Genomic DNA, 21,341 nt, shown 5'->3' with positions numbered 1-21,341 from the left:
CTGAGTGTTGAAACTTTAAGACAGGGGAGGAAATTTAACCTTCATCTTCCATATCCCAATGATAGCTAGAAAACTGTAGAAAGAGAATGTGAAATGTGAATTTTCTGGGGAAAGCTTGTTTTGAATTGTGCTTTTGAAAGAAGCCAGAGCCACCAGTGCAGTTTATGTGGAACCCCGTGATGTGTGCAGCATGATACACTGTGTATGTGCTGAAAACATGTGTTTGGTCCAGCACTGGGGGAAATAGGTAGAAGAAGCTAGACATGCGCTTGGATCTTGCTTGAAACTGCATGACAGAGGTGCCAGGCTGCTCGGTGCTGTCAGAAGGGAGCTGGATTTGGACACATGCAGGAGTAGAACCGCAGGTTGCCCGGTTGGAAGGGAGGGGAGTCCAGTGTCTGGTAGGCTGGGTTTTTGGGATTTCAGCTGTGGGCTTAGGCACTATTTAAGCATTTCAGGATTCAGATCTTAAACCCTTTTTGTTGGATCTGATTCTCTGTGTTTATTTCCTGCTGGCAAATGTAAACAATGTTTTCTCATAGGGGTGATATGATGGTGTATACACATTAGAAATTGTGGAGCCTTGCGAACGTCACAGATGGGTAGAATTATTCTACATGGTTGCCCTGCGTAACCTGTGTAATCTAGTTAAATATGCTAAGAGGTATTGTTTTTGCAGCTCTTATCACTCACTACTCACTTAAGCAAACAGATTTATCTAGACTATTATCTTTTCCCCATATCCTCTTAGCCCTCTCATTTTTTCTATTTGTTTATGCACTTACTGCAAATTTTAGATCATGGGCTGTTTCAGACAAGGACCGTAGGTTCATTGTTTGTGTGATGTCTGGTGATCCTGATTTGTATCTGTATGAGATATTGCTACTACTAAAAAAAGTCTAATTTATGCATGTCTGTACTGTATTATGTTTTGAACTACTTAACATTAGTAACAACTTTTTTTTTTTTCTGGTTTGTGTAGCGTTTCTACAAGAAAGCAGCAGCATTTGTGCTAAGAGCAGTTGGTAAACATTCCCCACAGCTAGCCCAGGCAATAGTTCAGTGTGGAGCACTGGAAACGCTTGTGATCTGTTTGGAAGATTTTGACCCTGGTGTGAAAGAAGCTGCAGCTTGGGCACTTGGTTATATTGCCCGACACAATTCAGGTAATAGGTTTCGTATGTGTTATCTTTCATCTTAATACTATGTGAAAGTTGTAATAAGTTGCATTTTTGTAATTTTCATTGTTCAGAACGTGATGCTTTTTCTTCTGCACTGTTATGAAATTTTAAATTTGGAATAAGAAGCTGCTGTAAGTTTACAAATTTGCCAGTGCTGCACCATTAGTGGGAAAATGGTATATCTGACACGAACGGTGCCAGATTGTGTGGGAGATCCTCTGAGAGGAGATGCGCTGGACCTGCGTCCCAGAAGTTACATTCTAGTTTATTCTGCTTCATGAAGAAATTTCAGAATCTTTATACATTATATAACTGCTACTGTGGAACAAAGTTCCTTTTGCTCCAACGTTAGTTCTTCTCATTTTATATATATAGTAAAAAAGAGAGGCCTAGGCAGAACCAAGTTTCATCCAGTTGACAGCACTGCCTGCAGGATTAACGTGCCAAATTCATTGCGCTCCTGTAGCCAGTAGACAACACTCTTTGAGAGTCAGGAATAGATCCTAGGAATCTGATATTGAGCAGCTTACTGCTGTCTCAGATAGTTATATAACTCACTGGTAGTGTCATGTTCCTGTTCAAAAGCTGATCCACACAGCAGATAATTCCTTTACTAGCTGCTTATATAGTTCAAGTAAAAGAGTTTTGAGCTAAGAATCAAAGAACTGAGGGAAGAAAATGCCGGATGGGAAGGGTAGGAGGAATGACTTTTGTTCACGTAGTTTAAAGTTAAAATTACTCCAGGATCACAACATTAGCTGATATATTTATGTTTGGTTTTAGTTTTAAAATATACTTAGAGTGGATTTGGAAGTGATTTTTTTTTTTTTTTAAATCTGTGTGATGTGTTGGACTGTAGAAGGTATGGGGGATTTCCCCTTCCCACTTAGAGAGGTAATTTGCAGGAACGGACTCCAAAGTTGTCAACATTTGTCCTAATGGGCTTCTTTTTCCAGAAAACAAAGCTCATTTTTGGGGCACCTCTATGTGCTAAAGATCTTTTACTTTTTGATTGTTAGGTCTGAATCCCAACCTTGGTAGAAAATAAGTGTTGCTTCCATCTGAAGGATATTTGTTTAAGTGTCGTTTGAAAGTGTTCACTTGTGTAAACGTATGTAGTGTAAGTAAGTGTCTGTGTTACTCTTAACAAAACTACAGAACTGTTTATGTTATGTCAGTAAATCAATATTGACTTGCCTCAATTGCCCTTTATGCTATTCATTGCCTGAATGCTGGCTGATCTTTAGGGTGATCCAGTTCACTCTGTGACGGCATTGTCTGCAAAGATGGAGATGATGAAGGGGTGCTGAAGACAGCAAAGTTCTACAAAATGTTATTCCATGGTTGCAAATTATTTATTCACTGACAGTGAGTGGGTGTGTCTCTCATGTTAATTTACGCTAGCAATAGGAACAGCAGTTTCCAAAATGAGGTTGAAATTGCAAGTGCTACCATGCTGCAAGCTTCAGGGCATAGACAGATCACTAGATGTAATCAGTTAAAAAAAGTTCTTCTCCTGCTGCCCAACTAAAAGTCACTTTGGGGGATTTACCTTCCTCTAAAATGCAGCCACAGGAAGTCTCTAAACTGATGATTACTGGGGGTAAGGAAGGTATATTGGGGAAAAATCACTCTGTGCATGGTAAGTTTGTTATATGTTTCTTATACTCCTACATGCATGCCTTTGTAACGGGATACTGTTGGAGATGGGATACAAAGATAGATGGACCTGTTCTTATCAACATCTGGTGTTTACTGTTGAAGAAACTCTGGATTAGACTCACGTGCTTGTGTTGATACAGTCTGGCAGTTATGATTTTCTCTCATTGACTGTCTGTGGATATATATTGCAGTTTAAACTCTAAAAATAGAGTTGGATGTGAAATGGTTTTCCCCACCTACAAAAGGTTTTTCAGTTTCAAAAATTGTTTCTGTTCCAAAGTGGGACAAGATTAAGACACGATTTTTTTTTTTTCCTTCCTGAAAAAAAAAGCGTGTGGGGGATGTTGCTTCTTTGTCCCTAGCAGGAATAGTTCAATGATTAGGACACTTGCCTGGGATGCTGGAGACGGATTAAAGTCCCAACCTGTTTTAGGCAGGATGTGAACCTCTGTCTCCCTGAAGGCAAGCAAAGGCTCTCAGCGCTAGGCGATAACTGTTCTGCAGTGGGAGGGTCTCTCTTTGCTTTTTATCAGAAATTCCATCCATGACCTAGTAAAGCTGCTCTGAGATCTGTGGTGTACATTCCTATTAGAAAAAGACTTTCATTTTGAGAAATTGTGATTTTTTTTTTTTTTTTTCTGATGAAAGTTTTCTGGTTAGAAAATACCATACTATCTTCATACTGCAAGCACTTAAAATGCAGTAGTTCTGTGAACAGATGTCTTCAGAAATCATTGGATTCCTATGAGATTTTAGGTCAAGACAGATGTCTCGTGAGATTACAAAACATTAGAAATCCTGCCAGGTTCCAGAATTTAGCAATAGCTCGTGCAGTTGTGTGGCTCACTTGCAGGTCCCCTTGAGCTGAATCTCAGACACTGATGTAACTCCAACATATACAGATCAGTGTGCTGTAATTTTGCCATTCATCGTTTCTACTATATATGTAACTGAAAAGAAGTGCAAAGTGTTTGAAATACCATTAACTGTGTTAAAGTTGTTTTGTAAATTTCTGCTAATACCGTATTCAGTGAGGATTTTAAAGTGCAGAGTTCTTAGGTTTGAGAGTCATGCAAATAACTTATCTTTCCATTTGCTTTGCCTATGTGAAATGTATAATTTATTCATGCTCTCTTACCTGCTAGAGCATATTGCAAATGGGTAGGAAAACTAAACAACACTCTATTTGCTTACACTCAAGCATGTTTCTGAGAGAGGAGTTATACTGATTTTCTGTCATACTGTGGTGCCCTCAGGACTACGGGATAATTCAGGAAAGGACTTCAGGAGGCCTCTAGTCCAACCTCCTGCTCAAAGCAGAGTCAGCCATGAGGTCAGACCAGGTTGCTCAGATAGTCAATTTGAGTCTAGTTATTTTGTCCTATTCAAGAATCTAATTATGGGAGCAAGTTTAATGACCTTCGTTCCTCTACTGAGGAAAGTTTTTTTTTTTTTTTTTTTTTTTTTTTCCCCCACTGGTTTCGATGTAATCTTTAGTGCTGTGCTTGTACTGGCCTGCATAAAACTGTGATTTTGAGGTGGTAGTGGTGATTGTAGTCTTCATATGATCATACAGTCCTCAGAAAAATACAGTGTTGGTGGTTGTTTTGGTCAAAAGCTGTTATCTCTGGTGGATACACCTGTCACCACAGCAGGGTCCCGAGGACCTTGGTCTAGACGGAAAATGTGTTCGCTTCCAAGCGGAGGTTTGTCTGCTACCTGACACTCTGTGTGAACGTGATGTTGGTTCTCAGCTGAGTTCCCTTCCCTGGGGTCTCTTTGCACATTTACTTCCTCACCTTTGTCTTTTCTTCCCAAACATTTTTTATCCATTCTATTATTGCTAGCATGAAGGGAAGTTTTTTAGTAACACTTTAGGCCACTTCAGATCAATCTTGTAAGACTTCCCATTGACTTCAGAGGGAATTTAGTCAGATTGTTTACTTTTTGTTGACTTTCTGCTCTTCCTGATCAAGGAAGCTCATGACTAGGCCTCAACATCCTTTGAATTAATTTTTTTGTCCCTGATGAGCACACCTGAATTGAGAAGACCCCTCTGGTAGAACTCCTAGCCAAACTGGTGACTCCTTAAGCTCTTTTTATCAGTCTTTCTCATACCTCCATGTCAGTCTGTCTGTTATATCTGCAATATCTCCCTCTCCTAGAATTCTCCTTATTTTTTTTTCTGGACAGAAGCAACTAATTTGTGGTGGTTTTTGAGTCCAAGCTCTCTTGTCTCCGTGCATATGTAGAATAACACTTGCTACTTGCTCTCGTGTAGGGAGAAGTTCTACTTTATCACCATGTACTTAGAAGGTCTCTTGATCTGTACCTCAAATTGCAGTCCAAAGCCATGAGTTTTCATAACCTTTTGTGGACTTATGCAAGTTTCATAAACTAGTTTTTCTTTGCTGTCTTTCTCCTGTTTTTCAACTACTGGTCTTTGTCCACAGATGAAGGCATAGACTTGGCGTAGTGTTCAAAAAAGTCTTTTTTGTGACTTCTTCCATCTCACTTGATTTCTTTGACTTTTTTTTTTTAATTGGAAAAATGTATTTTCTCCTTTAACTCTTTCTCAACCTGCATTTTTTTTCCACATATATCTGTGTTCTGTAACTGAATAGCAAAGTTTGAGTCCTTTGGTGTATAGTTAGAATTAAAGACATCCTGCCAAGTGGGAAGGTCAATTGAGTCTCCTTTTGAGAAAAAAAAAATTGCAATTATCATAGAATCATTAATTCTTAGAAACACAGTTTTGGGATGAGGTTGTGGCAGGGGGTGGTGGTGGTAGTGGTGGTGATGGGAAAATATATATTTTCTTTTGTCCCTGCCTCAGCTTTCCTGTTTTTCTGTCAGTCCATTTACTGCTTGTCTGTCTTTTGCCACATGATCCAAGCCTACATGTGGTAAGTTATTTGCCATGCGTCTTATAAACATCACTGGAAGAACAGACATTTGATTAAACATGACCAACAGTAACCATCAGCATTTCTATGATATCAGACTTCTAAGAAGTGATTTAAATAGAATCAGATTTAGTTTGCCCTTTAAAAGAATTTTGTATGGATATTTTTACATGCCTGGGCTTAGCTGTGACCTTAAGGTGTTGCTCTTTCTCTTGCTACTTGCCCTTCATGATTTCAGATGATAAGGAATCGGAGAGACCCATTCTTCTAGTACAATCTTGTACCTCTTGACATCATTTTCCTGATATTAGCATCTCCTTGGCAGACTATAGGCGGTTGCAATGGTTGCTTTGAAGTTGCCCGTGAGGCATGGTCCATAACTGGGTACTCAGGTGGGCTATCCGTTGTTACAATCTTTCATATCCTCTAGCTGTCCTTTGGTCAGTACTTCTCTTGGTCAGTGTACAGCATCAAAATACATTTTTGAAGAGATCAAGTATGTTTTTTTTCCATGGAAAATTGAATGTAGCTTATACCACTGATACTGTTTAGCTATTTGTCAGATACATCTGCAGATATGTTTTCAGGTAAATTTTCTTTCAAATTTGTAAAATTGCAGGTAAAGGTTTTTGTTGAAATCCTATGATTTGTGTGAGTTTGGAAGGTGCACACTCTACATTTTCAGCCAAGTAGTTCTTTGAGAAGTGAACCTTGAAGGGCTAATTTTCTGTTAGTTTATTAAAAATTACTTTGTTATTTATTAAAGGTTTGTAAAGTAATATTTATACTTTGCTTAAAATATATCATGTAAAATAACATACAGTGTAAATATTTGACTTATTACATGTATTGGAGTGTGTGGCTATAATTCACTAATTGAAAAAAAATCTGGTCAGGAACTTTATTTGGATATTAACAGCCTAATAATGACATGACTTACAGATTTCATGAAAAACTGTATTAGTCTATGTATATTTAATGAAGTATTCTCTATTTTTCTTAGTATGAAAATCTCTTTATTGATGAACTATAAATCAAAAGCTAAGTTAGAGTCTTAAAATACAATAGCCATATGTTGCCATGGTACTGTAAGTCAAGATAAATGTTGAAGATAATAATGGATATGCATAATAAGGTGTAGCAAAACTGTATGAAGAACCTAATAGATTATTGAATCTTACATGATTTTTACCACTTTTTAACACTATTTTAAAATAGCACAGATTGGCTATAGTATGAATTTTTCTTGTAATATCCAGTAATTTCTTTTTTTCAGACTGTGATTAATGCTGCATATAATGAAGAGAGCTAATGAATTTCTAATAGTGTAATTTTTGTCCATGTCAGCTAATCATATGTTCAGGTTTTTTTTGCTTCTTTTAGTTAAGGTGCAGATAGTTAAGGATATTGTACTAATCTCGGACATACAATATCCCACTGATGATATTTCTCATTTGTCTAAGTGTGCATGATAACATTTTCATGTCATTAAAGTATAAATTCTGTCTTTTCCCATGTATGCTGGCAAAGCCTAGTTTTGGTCAACAAGCTCCATGTTTTCCAGTCTTTTATGTAAGAGAAATCTTTTATGTATGTTTTTTTGAATTTCTGTTTTTGGCATTTGATCTATGCTAATATCTGCTTATCATTTAAAGAGGGTAAAATGCTCTCTAATTAGGTGGTTGGTAAAATTTTGGTACTTTGGCTTACTCTGTTGTTGTTAGCCATGCATAAAATGCTTTCCTATTGATCAGTGTAGAATAGCCAGGGTTTAAACAGCTGACATCTGCTTACTTTAAAAAAAGAAAAAGAAAACAGAATAACAAACCATTTCAGCCTAATCTACCTCAAATGTGTGCATGTAAATGGGGGTCCGTCTATTGACCTGCATTCTTTTCAGTTGTGGATTGGTCCACACGGTTTATGAAACCAGGAGGGCTGATTTGAAATGCAGATGTCGAGACAGTGAACTACACCCTCCCCTTTTTCCTTTGCTGTATCTGTCAGGGTGAAAAATGGCTTGCACAAGGGTCAGTCACCCATACTCACTTAATTACTTTCCTTGGACCTACAGAACTGTCACAAGCTGTGGTGGATGCAGGAGCTGTTCCTCTTTTAGTGCTCTGTATCCAGGAGCCAGAAATTGCTTTGAAAAGGATTGCTGCTTCAACTCTCAGTGATATTTCAAAGCATTCTCCAGAGTTAGCACAGACAGTAGTGGATGCAGGAGCTATCGCTCACTTAGCTCAGATGATCCTGAACCCTGATGCTAAACTGAAGGTACATTTCAAAATTATTTTTTTATCTCAGTTATGCCAGTCATTACTTGATACTGAATCAAAGACACTGATCTGCGTATTTATTTAGAAAGCTCTTGTTTCAGTCATTATCAAAATGTAACTACACAGTTAGTGACAGAGAGTTCTGAACATATTCACAGTTGGCTATTGGATAAAAACTGCTGCTCCGTGAGAAGCAACTAACCTAATCTTTAAAATGTATAGAATTTACAGTGAATTTTTTAGAATTATATAGTACCATATGAGGACTGTGGTCTGATGCATAAAAACTTGTCCTTTAACATTATCTAACATATTTCAAATAGATGTAATTTGCACAATCCGGTTACAAAAATGGGTTTTACACACTTAAGATTATACTATAAAATCGTTAATATTAAATGTGTTATTATGTTTTAGAATGCACTGGCTGATAGCCCTTGTTGAAGATTTTATCACTAGTTTAATTGACAAAAAATTTGTTTAATATGTTTTTTCCTGTCTTACTCTAACAGAAACCGATGACAACATAAAAATGCCACTTCTAAAAAGTAAATAAAAATTCTTTAATATAAGGTCTGACGGATCAAATTTATGCTATGCAACTAAGTGTAATTTCAGTAGATTTCACTAAATTCTTTTAAATTATAGTTTTAAATGTTATATATTTTTTTTTTTTATTACATAGCAAGCTTGAATGGGATAAAACAAAGGAGAAACTTTTATTCAGGAACCAGTGAATGTTCTGTGCCATTATATTTGTGCATGAATTGACTCAGTGAATTGTAAAATAGCTGTAATTGTTTTCCCTATCCTGCTTTGTTTTCCTTGAGGCAATAGATTCTTGTGTGCAGGAGGAGTGTGTGTTGCAGGCTGTTTGTATGTTGTTCATTTTATAACAATTTTTATTTACTAGCGTCAGGTGCTGTCAGCTCTAAGCCAAATAGCAAAGCATTCAGTGGATCTTGCAGAGTTGGTGGTTGAAGCAGAAATTTTCCCAGTTGTGCTCACATGCCTGAAGGACTCAGATGAATATGTCAAGAAAAATGGTGCAACTTTAACTAGAGAGATAGCAAAGCATACGCCTGAGGTAAAACTTTGAAAATGCAAATACAAGGTCATATCATTAGATTTTATACTTTAAACAAAATACAGGATTATTCTGTCATTTGCTTTTTGAAAGGGAGGGCAAATAGCTGTTTGGCTTATTTATTGGAAAAATGTGGAAATGATTGCTGATGTTATGAGATGTGTATTGACTGAATTGGGTTGGGAAACTGGGAATCATATCATGTAAACCTGGATACTTCATTCTATCAGATATCAGTGCAGAAAAGGAGTTTTAGGCTGACAGTACTGTCTGCCCTAGACATTTAAAAAAATCATGAGTAAAGCCTCACAGAAGTCCTGATACCGACTTACAGATCACAACATGTTTTAACAATAATACATTATGTGTATCTTTTTTTAATGTTTTGGGCTGCAGGGATCATGCTTTCATTATTTTTTCAATGACAATGAGAGTCAAAAACTCACTTTTTTATTATAAAACTGGTGGTAATTTCTTGTATTAGCTTGACTGTGTGATCTGGGTCCCAACATTTGCATCTTTTTGACAATAAGAGATATGGGAAGGGGGGATGTTTACCAAGTGAATAGGAAATAAACAGGAAAAACTTAAATAATTACAACTATGTGAATCTGTCAGATTGTAGAATCAATTAAAAGGCTCTAAATGAAACTCTGGAATGAAATAGAAACAGCTTAATTTTATAGAACACACTAATGCTGAACACAACCCTTCCAAAATCATGCTTCTAGCTTAACAATTGAGAAGTGTGTTTAAACATGAAGATTGTGCTGCTGTTTTCTTCAGCCTGTTGGTTATTAAGCTGTTGGTTGTTAAGGGTTACGCTCTTGTCACATTTTCTACTTTCTCTCTGCACCTCACATGGGGGAAATTTTACTTTCTCAGACAAGTGAAGAGATGATGATTTCCAAAGGCAGGCACCAGAGTTAGAAGCTAGAGGCCAAACGCACACGGCTCCAGACAGTCACAAGAACTATTTGCACGGGATCCTCTGTGCAAGGGGAACAGCCACTCTCGCAGCTCCCTAAGGAGCTGCAGAAAGCATCTGGATGACTCTCCTTTGAAAGTCTCAGTCCATGTGTTCGACTTCAGAATGAGAGTGAGCCCCGTGCCTCTTGGGACAGCTCTGCTGGAGCAACACACATTACAGCAAAGACAAATTGACAACTGATATCTGTACAGTAGTTGGCTGTGTCTGGCCTTTGAACATTCTGGCTTTTGGGTCTCTGCTCTCCAGCTGCATAGGCAGTAAAATTCATGTGAAGGTCAGGATCTGGGGGACTCGTAGAGGGGTGTGAGACTCACAGCAGCAGGGACTGTGTCCACGCAGGAGCTCTATGTATTGAAGTGCACATGGCTGCGGGCAGATGTGGGACGTGGCCTTCAGCAGCTGCAGTTGGCAGTCATGTGAACAGTTTTTCCTAAGTAATAGCTTTAAATTTCATCTAGCTGTTTCATGAATAAAACAATCCTGTTTTAGTGGCTTCAAGGCTACAGTGGATTTCGTGTTCATAGAAGTCAACTGGATTGGAACTCCAAACGGCTAAGCTTTGTGCATTTAATTCTAACTTTTAAGAATGTGTTTCTTTTGCTTTGAAAACTTTGTAAAAAACATGATTATACCTAGAAATAATAACAATATAAATCATGTTAATTTTTATGCATTGTTGATATCATGTGTACTCTACTACTGTCCCTCAAGTGATGTGAGAAGTGATACAATTTAGAAAAACACATGTAGCATAGCTTTATCTATACAGTAGGCATCAAAGACTGATTTGATAGATAGATATAGACCTGATTATCATTTATAGCAAGGCTATAATTTGTCATTCTGGGGCAAGCTCCATTGCCCATCGAGTATGTTCCCTGGACACCTCTTTTAGGGTGCTATAACATGGCAGAAGGGTGTAATCCCAGCTGGTTTTGAGCAGCTATGACAGTTGCTTTTGGCTTCATGCCTCAGTGGGGGGATCCACAAGGGCTGTTAGGCAGCAGCAGAGGTTATCCAGTGTGCAGGTGCCCAAAGGAATGGGCTGTTCCCTCTGTCCCTCCACAGGTAATCTGATGTTGGCTCAGAAAATAAGTGGGCACTGGTATAAAAGAATATGTGGCTCAGTAGGTGTGTCTTTAAAGTCATTCATGTATAGGCTTTCATTGCACGATTCTTTGGTGTATACTCATGGAGTTGAGAATATATTATCCTGTGCTATTTGGCATCAGGAATTCAGAATCCTGGTTTCCTTGTCATAAAGTCAATCACAAACAGTGTAGCGAAACAGTTTCATTGCTGTGAACTTCATGGTGCACTCAGTGCCCAACAATGAGTGTGATGCATCGGTCTTATTCCGGCTTTATTTTGTAAATCAGGGGTGATACAGTTAAAGACTGCTCTAATGTAATGCTTTATGCCAGTAGATACTTCACAGTATCTAATCTCTTTCATTTATCTTTTCAGCTTTCACAGCTTATAGTAAATGCAGGTGGAGTTGCTGCTGTGATTGATTGTATTGGCAGCTGCAGAGGGACTGTCAGACTGCCTGGCATCATGATGCTTGGCTATGTAGCAGCTCATTCGGAGAACCTGTCAATGGCAGTGATYGTCTCCAAGGTTAGCTATCTCTTTGTCTTCTTCCTGTAATTCTTCAGTGGTATTCTGAGAAAGAGACACAAATTCACATAGGCAGAGCATGTATTCGGAGACAGAATTATACACTTGCTGTTGATGAATGCACTTTTTAATAATATCGTCACTTGCCATGTCTGAAAATATGTGGCACCTGGTCAAACTGGGTCCTTATGAAGTTTAAACTTTTGTAAAATGTTGTGATGGATTAGTTTGTGAACATCCATTTGTACTCCAGTAAATGATTTATCTGTGTTGCAATTGCCCAAGTACAGAAAATAAGTCAGTGAATTTCTATGATCTGTTTTCTCTTAAAATGAATATTTGTGGCTACATCTAAACCCGTTTTGAAAGAAGAATATTTAATGGCACATTTTTCATTGCACTAGCATGACTTTGCTAGTACTGCTAGAATATACTTGCAACAGAAATCTTCAGACCTGTAAAGATCTTAGTTTCTGAAATGTAGCATAGTTTCAGTTGTGCAAGTGATATTTCAAATGAGATAAGCTTGGTGCTATACATTTTCAGGTTTAAATAAATTCTGCTGGGCAATAATATAGAAGGGTGAGAATCTGTAATATCTGCAATAGGTGAAATTAGTGCCTGACATAATATTATGGTGTGAATAATGTTAACTATAAAATGGCAGGAGGAAGGAAGTAATTTCAGTGGGCATTGTTGGCCCATTCTTACACTATGTCAGTCATTTTAAATTTACTGTCTGGATGGAAACAATGAAACAATAAAAACTGAGGAACAGAAATGTTGTCTAATAGGAATGCAAGGTAAGAAATAGAAATTGCTACAATGTAACATTACTAATTATGCACAAAGGGTAGAATTGCTCAAAAATAGTTCTCTTCTGCATTTGAAAAGCTGAAGAGCGACACTTCTGACTCACCCCACTCTGGAGGCCCCTCTTCTCTGGAGGTGTCTGTGTCTCTCCACTGACACTAGATAGGGATGCCTAGAGCAAATATGCTTCTGCTGTGAAGTGCTTAATGTTACGTGGAATGAATCTAGGATTAAGTTGATAAGGAAGCACCTAAACTGACAAAATTTGAAGAGTGTTAATGGTTGCAGCCAGAACTGAATGGACATGCAGTGAGAGATTTGTAGGCCTGCATGCAAACTCTCCTGACGTTAAAGATTTTCATTAATGATCCTCGAAACCCTCCAAACAAATCCAAAACCCAATTTTTAAAAATTTTGTTCCAGATGAAGCCAAGCTTTGTGGAGTGGTACATAATGCTGAGGGCATGGCTTGGTGAACTGGGACTTTTTGAAAGGAATGCACTATGGCATAACTAGGTGCAGTTACACATCTAAGATGATATGGTTTAAAGACATGCTTGATATGGTGTAAAGACATACTGAAGGACTGTATCCTGGAAAGGATGAATTCAGAAAAATGTTTTTTTGGGATCAAAACGGACAAACACTTCAGTGTGGTCTTCTGCTGCAGTGCTGTGGCAAAAATGACAGGTCAGTCCTTTGAGGTATTAAAGAGAAGAAGATGAAGCATTACTGGAAGAGAGAGGTTAATCTATCTGTAGTACTAGTGATACCACGCTGGAGTACTGCGTACAGTTCTCTTGTTTGCATTTGAAAAGAATCCTGAAAAAACTGAAGCGGGTGCAGAAAAGACTCAAAAATGATTCAGGAGATGAAAAAGGTCTTCTAGTTAGAGTTACTGTGCCTAAAGTATCGTGAATGACTCCTGTTTAAGTACTTCCTGGACATAAAATACCAGCCACTGAATGGCTCCATAATCCTGTGGAGAAAGGATAAAGACTGTGACATGGAACCAGAGGAACTTCAGTTACAGCTGAATGGAAGTGAGGTATTTTCCATCCCTTGATGTCATCAAATCAAACCTTTCTGGAAGTTATTGAATGAGCCAACATGAGCTAGTGGGTTCAAGAAAGGGTTTATGAGGTGAAATTTAGTGCTGTGGATAGTGGCATAAAAAAAGGTAGATGATTTTATGATTGAGCCCTTCCAATCTTAAACTTCTTTCATAGATTCATAAGCCCTAGAATCTGTGTATTTTCTGTGTGACAAAACCAAAACCTTTACTCTTAGTACAGCCTGAATTGCGTCATGTATTCTTTTGATCCTTTAAAGTTGATGTGTTAGCTCAAACTGCCTTGTGACAGTTTTTTTTGAATTTGTCTTTCAACAGTCTTTCAACCTGTCTTTCGACTAGATTTGTAAAGATTATTAGAAATTCTTGCTGGTCATGATGTTTTTAAAAAAAATGACAGCACTAGCATATGATCTGTTATAGGTTATTCTAGAAGAAGAGTGTTAATAGAGAAACATTTTCTAATGATCTGTATCAGTTTAAGTTGTCCTTCCCTGGTCTAGATTTGTGAAGGCTGTGCTTTTGATGAATACTACAGGGAATACCACCACTGTGCACCTGCTTGATAGAAGAAAATGAAGATCATATTAAGGCAGCAGCTGCTTGGGCCTTGGGACAGGTTGGAAGACATACTCCTGAGCATGCACGTGCTGTGGCAGTAGCAAATGTGTTACCCACACTGCTTTCTATGTATATGGACGCACACAGTTCAGAAGATCTTCAAGTGAAAGCAAGTATATTCACCATGTCTGCAATATGAGATATTTATTGTAACCAACAGGTATAAGTGGTTGAAAACTGCTGAATGGTATACAATTTACTGATGTTTGCTGAGACAAATTTCCTGGGTGGAAGGTGCCTGAGAGGTTTTGGATCATTTGTTAGGCCTGGCTGGTCCTAATGCGTGTGCATGTTGCCAAATCATATGATACAGCCACAGCTGCATAGTCTCTCAATTCCTTCTTCACAGTTTAGGTCAGACCTGCTTTCTCCCAGAAATGCTATAATTTCTCATAATTGTCCAATTTTTAAAAATCTGCCTTTTTGGGAGGTATAGTCTTTTGTACAAAGTGTTGTACTGCTTGTAGATTTATTCACATTTTTACTATCGTAATAAAACAGTAACAAAAACTCAAGGCCCTGCTCTTGGAAACATAGAACTGCTCACATTTAGGGCCTTCCTAGCATAGGAGCTAGTAGAGTTGGAATTTGTTATTTTTGTGCGACAGTAAATGAACTGACTTAAGAGTGTAATATGACAGGATATGGTGTCCCATATTGTACTGTGCCCTTTTACATTCCACTGGGGTATAATAAATTCCAGAGCTGTAAAATAAGAAGACAACTTTTGCACAGTCATATTCAGTGGTCACCAAAATATCAAGGCTGAACTGATAATCCTACAGTAGCCAGCATCATGTCTCTTGTTCAGAAACTAGGCACCGATATACAGCTGCTTCTCTCTCTCTTTCTCTCTCTGCCTGGATGGCAGTGCACTGTGTTGCTATCCCAGACCAGCAGGCTCTCCCAATAAGCCACTTCTAAAATACAATCTTTTAAAAAGTGGTTTGATTTAGCTTTCTTATTATATTACAGTACTTCAATTTACTTAAAGGGCCTGCTCCTGCTTCCATTGTAGTAAAAGGAAAATTGCCATTACTTTGACCGTAGATAACATAATAAGTATATGATGCACTGTAGGCTTGGAGGTTTAATAAATCTAAGTAGAAAATTGATTCTTCATTAAGTAACCTGATGGATATCATAGTTTTTATTCAGAAAAAGCTCTTTGAGAATTCTGATCAATTTGCTTTTTGGATCAGACTTCAGTGATATGTATCATGAATTCTTGTTGTTTCATTGATGTCTTACCAGCAAAATTTTATTTTGCATTTCAATAGGCTAAAAAAGCCTTAAAGAACATCCTGCAGAAATGCACGTATCTTCCAGCACTTGAACCTTTGCTGCATGATGCCCCTCCCAATATTCTGAAGCATATTGTTGGGCAGTTCAGCAAGGTAAGAAAGAGCTCTACTTGATGGGTGATAGGTTAATTGTTTTCCATTTAGCAAGGAAGTTACCATTGCAAACACGAAGTATCCATTCTTTTCTCAGGATCCTCAAGCATCCCTTTCAGAAACTGCTTGGAGCATCCTGCTCTTTTGTCTGAAAAAGCCAGATACTTTTTTATCTGGAACCTGTCATAATTCATTCTAGACAGAGGCAAAACAGTTGTTTATAAGCAAGGTGGGTTTTTTTTCTCCTTGCCTCTGGGATTAAGTAGAATATTAGCCCTTGTGCAAATATTTTTGCTGAGCCAATATATCATATAAATCCAAGTCACATCTGTGTTAGACAAAGTGCAAATGATCTGTACAGGAGTGACTTAAATTATTCTATAATGATGTAAGGTAAAGGCTTTCCCATTTCTGTCCTTACTAATTTTCGGTTCCAGTAATTAAGGAAATGCAAGAATCTCAAATCTTTTCTCATCCCTCTCAAAAATTGAAACTGTTTATTATTAATTAAATTGCTGATTTGAGTGCAGCATGTAGAAAGTGACACAATTTAATCAAAATATTTCAAATTATGAAAGTAATTGCTGACTAATCAGGAGATTTCCAGTGTTTGCTATGTTTACCAGCTGTTGGGAATCCTGCTCAACTATAGACCTTTCTTTTGTGAAATACTGTACGGTATAATCTATTAGCAGGGGGTACGAGACTCTCTTGGTGAGGTGTTCTTTCTGGAAATGACCGGATGAAACACTAGATATTATTCAGTTCTGATTATCACAGATCTGAAAGCAATACTTGTTTATATTCCTGACTAGATTGCTACAGTTAGGTTTGTCTGGTCGTCTTATTAGTCCGTAGAAAGAGATTTGTTCAGAATCCAATGCATTTTGCTTCTGTGTGCTGTCTGGAGCTATTAATGAGTTGAGTGCATAGTAATTGGTTACCCAGGGTATAGATTTGAATGTCATTCAGTGTTGAAGTGGCTTTGCACCCTTTGTATTAGCTGATGTTTTGTTTTGTTTCATTTTTCTTCTTCTCCTACATTGCATTAAGCAAACTATACCTGTCTGGCATTTGCTCTTCTAATGTATACATTTAAAATTATTTGCAGCAAAAGCATTTGTGTCTCCTGCACCATAACTTAGAAATTTCCTATTCTTAGACCTGAGAAGTGCTGCTTCTGTCAGCTTATTTATAGCACAGTAAAAGCCTTATTTTCTGAACTGCCCTTCAGAGGGGGAAGCTATCCGTTCTTGGTGCTGCATGGTGTCATTTGAACATTACCCCCCTCAGGGTCTTTGCAGTGCTCTGCTGTCTCAGTTCGGACCGGCAGAAGGGTTTGTGTCTCAGAGGTGCTGTCTGTCTTTAGGGCCTCTTCCAAGAGAGTTTTCTGCTCTCTTACCCAGCCTGGGAGTCCCAGTGTGGAGGAGGAAGGCCAGGGAAGGGCCGTATCCTGTCTCACTGCTAGTCCCTCCTTGGCAGCTCTTGCTGTGGGAGGTACATGGAAACAGCTGGTTTTCCAGTTCCCAGAGTGAAAGGATCCCAGTTTTTCCTGACCCTTGTGTGGAGCATGCCGCAGGGAGAGGGCTCGGTGCTTCCCTGTTTTTCTTTACCTGCTTGTTGATTTTGTACAGCCTAGAGTGACTGGAGAAATTAAGGCTGGCCGATATGCATGACAGAAATCTCATCCTTCCTCCATCCTTTTAGGCAGTCGCATCAACCTTGAAGGCTCTGTTTTACACAGAGATACAGTCAAATCTATGGCTTCATTTGTCCATCCAGTCTGAATGCTTACAAAGTGTTTTTGCATACGCACTACATAACTCTCAGAGTTGGTTTTAAACCCATCTATGTTTTTGTTGTGGATACAGCTGGTATCTTGCATTATCTTTTTTATGTTACTGCAGCCCTGTGGGCCTATGGACTACATGTTGTCACTCTCCCTCGCGTGGCCCAGCCCCTGCCTCCCCCCCTCTGTCCTCTGGACAAAACTGCATATTGGCATCACTCCGGGAGTGCAGGATGTATTGTCTGATCATTTCTGCTTCTCATCCCCTTTGGCTGCAGAAACTTAACATTTTTGCTTTGTGTGTGTGTATGTGTGTGTTTGTAAAAGGCTTCCATGACTACACAGTGTGCTATGTGATTTTAATATCTAGGAATTTAATAGTAGCATGTAATGCCTCAAGGCTGCATTGTTCACTTGCAAGAATTCTCAGTATTGTTTTCATGCAATAATCTATACTAGATCATTACAATGATATAAAATTCTGCTCTGCAATTAAACTGTGGGAATTGACATAAAAGACCTGAATAACTTGGTTTAAGTGGAACAGATGCTGTTGTTATTCTATGTTAGTATTCTGTTTTTATTATCTATTTAATCTCCACAATCATATTTTCTTTGTAAGAATAATTTAAGAAATATTATTTACATAAAGATAAATATTCAATTCAATATTTTTATATATGTTATGTATTAAAGTACATGTTAAATTATGTTATAACCATAAAGGGCTGGTTTATGATTTCATTTTTCCTGTCCAACTGCATGTTAAAATATAGTAGTCATTACAGAAGTTGCACCTTCGATGTGTTCCACTTTATCTGTCCTCTGAATTAAAAACAAATAAACAATATTTGAATCTAGTAGCACAAAGATTCCTTTTAAAAAAATCATGTTTTTATTATGTACTTCTTTGTGTGTAGGTGCTGCCACATGACAGCAAAGCACGTCGTCTCTTTGTAACCACTGGTGGCCTTAAAAAGGTTCAAGAGATAAAAGCAGAGCCTGGGTCACTTCTTCAGGAGTACATCAACACTATTAACAATTGCTATCCAGAGGAAATAGTAAGGTATGGAAAATCTGAACAATTCATATTTACAACATTGTTAGATGTTCTTCACAGGAACGACAGAAAGCAAGGATTTAAAATAAGAGTTTAACTCCTACGTGAATTTTGCTTTTATTAAACAACATAACCTTTGGTTTGCTGCCCCACCAATAACTGCAGCACTAACCACAAAAGTTAGATATGTACTTTTGAACACTTTCTCTTTCTTAATTGTTTTGGGGGTCAAATTTCTTTGTCTCTAAACAAAGCCCAAATAATCAGGCACTTGCAGGGAGCTAGGAAGAGAAGTCAGTCCCACTCCATCCAGACAAAATGTGAGGCTTCAGCACAACCTTGCTCATAGCTGTGAATGTTTGGGGGAAGTTTACTTTGTCGCAGTAACTTATCTGTGGGTTTCTCAGGCCACAAAATACAGGTACTAGTGGATCTTTGGTTGTATCCTTGACCTCCCCAAGAGCCTGTACAAACTAGCATATTCAGAGGCTCTTCCTGTACAGAGGATCCAGGGGCTCTGCTGCGCAATTGCTCTGCCCCAGCTGCCCTTCCTCCCCCCGCCCCCAACCTCATCATGAGGCTTAAGTGTTATATAAAAGGACCATACACCAGCTGTCTGCACCAAGGTGAACTTTGCCCTTAATGAATACAGAAACACTATTAAATAGCTTACAGTCAAAATGTCACCATTCTAAATTGTAATAATGAGAGAAATGTCCTCCTGGATTCTAGATATCCATTTACCAGTCCTTCCCTCCATCAGCACATCAAAAGGATGTTGTACTCTTGCACTCCCTCTACAGGCTCTGAAAATCTGCATTATCATTTTTAATTATAGCAACAGAGTTCTTTAGCTAATAGTAGCTACAAACTAAGTCATGCAAAATGAAGCCCTATTTGTCTCCATGAGGAAAAAGTCAGTCAAGGCTGTCAAATGGACAAAAGCAAAATCATAAAGAAACTTTATTCTGCAGCTGCAAATATGGATACTTCAGAGGGAAAAGGGACATTTGCTTACATTTTTCTGGATATAATTAATGTTTATCTGTGTTACAAATGCTTTTTTTTCTGTAAACAAAACAAGGTTACTCAAGTAGGCTGTGTTGTAATAAAAAAAAAAAAAAAAGGCCACTTCAAGCATCTCCCGCTTGCCTCTTTGTGCGGTAGAATGATGTTGGTTCCACTCCCTGAGGCACGGCCGCTGTAATAAACTCCAGCTCTGGATTTGTCCTGGAGAGCTGTTATTTCAGCCTGTTTGCAGACTCAAGATGATAAGAATGCATTGAAAAGTTAGCTTTACAATCAGAAAACTATTAGTAGTTTTAAAAAGAATTACATTATGCAGAAGTCATAATCATCCAGAAAATGAAAATCAGCAAGAAGAATGGATCTTCCTTAATGTGAAGACATCGGGGATTTCTGCTTAAATACATTTTAGGCATGCATTGCACGGAAGTGTGTTCCTCTCTCCTTATAGTTAAAGCTTCCAGCATTCAGAGATGACAACTTACATGCCTGCAAAACCAGAAATATACTGTGGTGTATATTTTTAGAATAAAACAGCAATAAATTTCAGATACTCTGTTTAACCTGGAAAACAAAAACTAAATACAGCTTTGCTGACACTTGTGTGTTGGAAGCCCACAGCTGGTCCATTTTGAAACCCAGCTGGATGGCAGCTGGTCAGTAATGGCACCATAGGGTTCTGCCCTAGAGAAAATCTATTGGATAATCTCCACAATGAGTTGGAGTCAGAGAAAGAAGGTGGTTGTGACAAAATTTTGTTCCAGAATCAATGTCATGTGCATCAATGTGGGCTTCGTGTTTGTTTTTGGGATGTGTGGCTATGTTTCATGGACAATGGGAGAATACTCTCCTCTGGCAGCCTATCGTTCTGTGTAAACTCATGCTATTATGTTAAAGCCCATAATTTCACAAGAAGTTAACATCTACATTTCCCAATAAAGGCAATGCTGTTGGCTGCTGAGCCTATCTAAAAACTATACATTTATCTACATGCCCTAAAGAAGCTAAGCATTTTTTTGAAAACTCGACTTCTAGCTATAAATGATAACATAAATTGATCAAGGAATTCTGTACTTATTCCTTGACAGTGCTTAAGAATCTGCTTTTCAATGTTTAATGCTAGGACTTTTCCTAATCAACAGAAGTATGAATAGAGTTTCATTACTTAGCACAGAACATGCTTTGTAGTCTAATGCACAAAAAAAATGTTTCTCTTTCAGGTATTATTCCCCTGGATATTCTGAGATTCTTCTGGAAAGGGTGGAAAATTACCACCCAGTTTTATAAACTTCAATTTTTTTATTAGAGCTGTATTTCACATTTATGCTTTTATGACCGCAATTCAAATATAACTGTTGAAACTCTTCCTAGATTGTGAAATCTTATTCTACTGTTTGAACCATTGAAAGAACTCAGCACTTCCAGAAAGTTGTATTTTGTTTTTTATACAATTATTGCAAATTTTTTGTTCCTTTTTGTTTTCCTCTAACTTCACTACCAGTTAATGCAGCATGTATCTGGAATTTCAGGCAGGGGTGATGATTTATCACAGAAGCTGTGTAGAATCAGTCATTTCCTTCTCCTTCCACAAGAAATGTTTGTGATTATCTGATTCAAATTTAGGCTTCTCAATACTTTATCCATTTTCCCCTTTTGCCTTTGTATATTGTTTAGAGTTTCCCCAGCTTGAAGAGGGGGGAAAAAGCGCTTTTGCTAACCATGGAATTCAAAATGCACTGAGATATCTCCTACCACTACCTTTGGGAAAATGATTTGATTTTGCATCTCCAAACATGTTCTTAACTACAAAATAAAGAAGCAATGAGATCTGATT

General features: G+C 37.9%; 1 protein-coding gene across 1 annotated transcript in view; it reads left to right on the top strand.

Moving 5' to 3' along the window:
* Positions 1 to 20,842, top strand: part of SPAG6 (sperm associated antigen 6) — a 36,217-nt gene extending 15,375 nt beyond the window's left edge. Inside the window, exons 4-11 of the mRNA XM_026064959.1 lie at positions 983 to 1,166; positions 7,824 to 8,029; positions 8,945 to 9,118; positions 11,577 to 11,729; positions 14,153 to 14,344; positions 15,516 to 15,632; positions 18,342 to 18,487; positions 20,728 to 20,842. Of these exons, the coding sequence (XP_025920744.1) occupies positions 983 to 1,166; positions 7,824 to 8,029; positions 8,945 to 9,118; positions 11,577 to 11,729; positions 14,153 to 14,344; positions 15,516 to 15,632; positions 18,342 to 18,487; positions 20,728 to 20,794 (1,239 nt within the window). The 3' untranslated portion in view covers positions 20,795 to 20,842. The remainder of the gene's footprint in view (positions 1 to 982; positions 1,167 to 7,823; positions 8,030 to 8,944; positions 9,119 to 11,576; positions 11,730 to 14,152; positions 14,345 to 15,515; positions 15,633 to 18,341; positions 18,488 to 20,727) is intronic.
* The last annotated feature ends 499 nt before the right edge of the window (positions 20,843 to 21,341 follow it).

Source organism: Apteryx rowi, unplaced genomic scaffold (assembly GCF_003343035.1).
Source record: "Apteryx rowi isolate R43461 unplaced genomic scaffold, aptRow1 scaffold_222, whole genome shotgun sequence".
NCBI classification, from domain to species: domain Eukaryota; kingdom Metazoa; phylum Chordata; class Aves; order Apterygiformes; family Apterygidae; genus Apteryx; species Apteryx rowi.
This window is presented reverse-complemented; position numbering and strand designations above follow the sequence as displayed.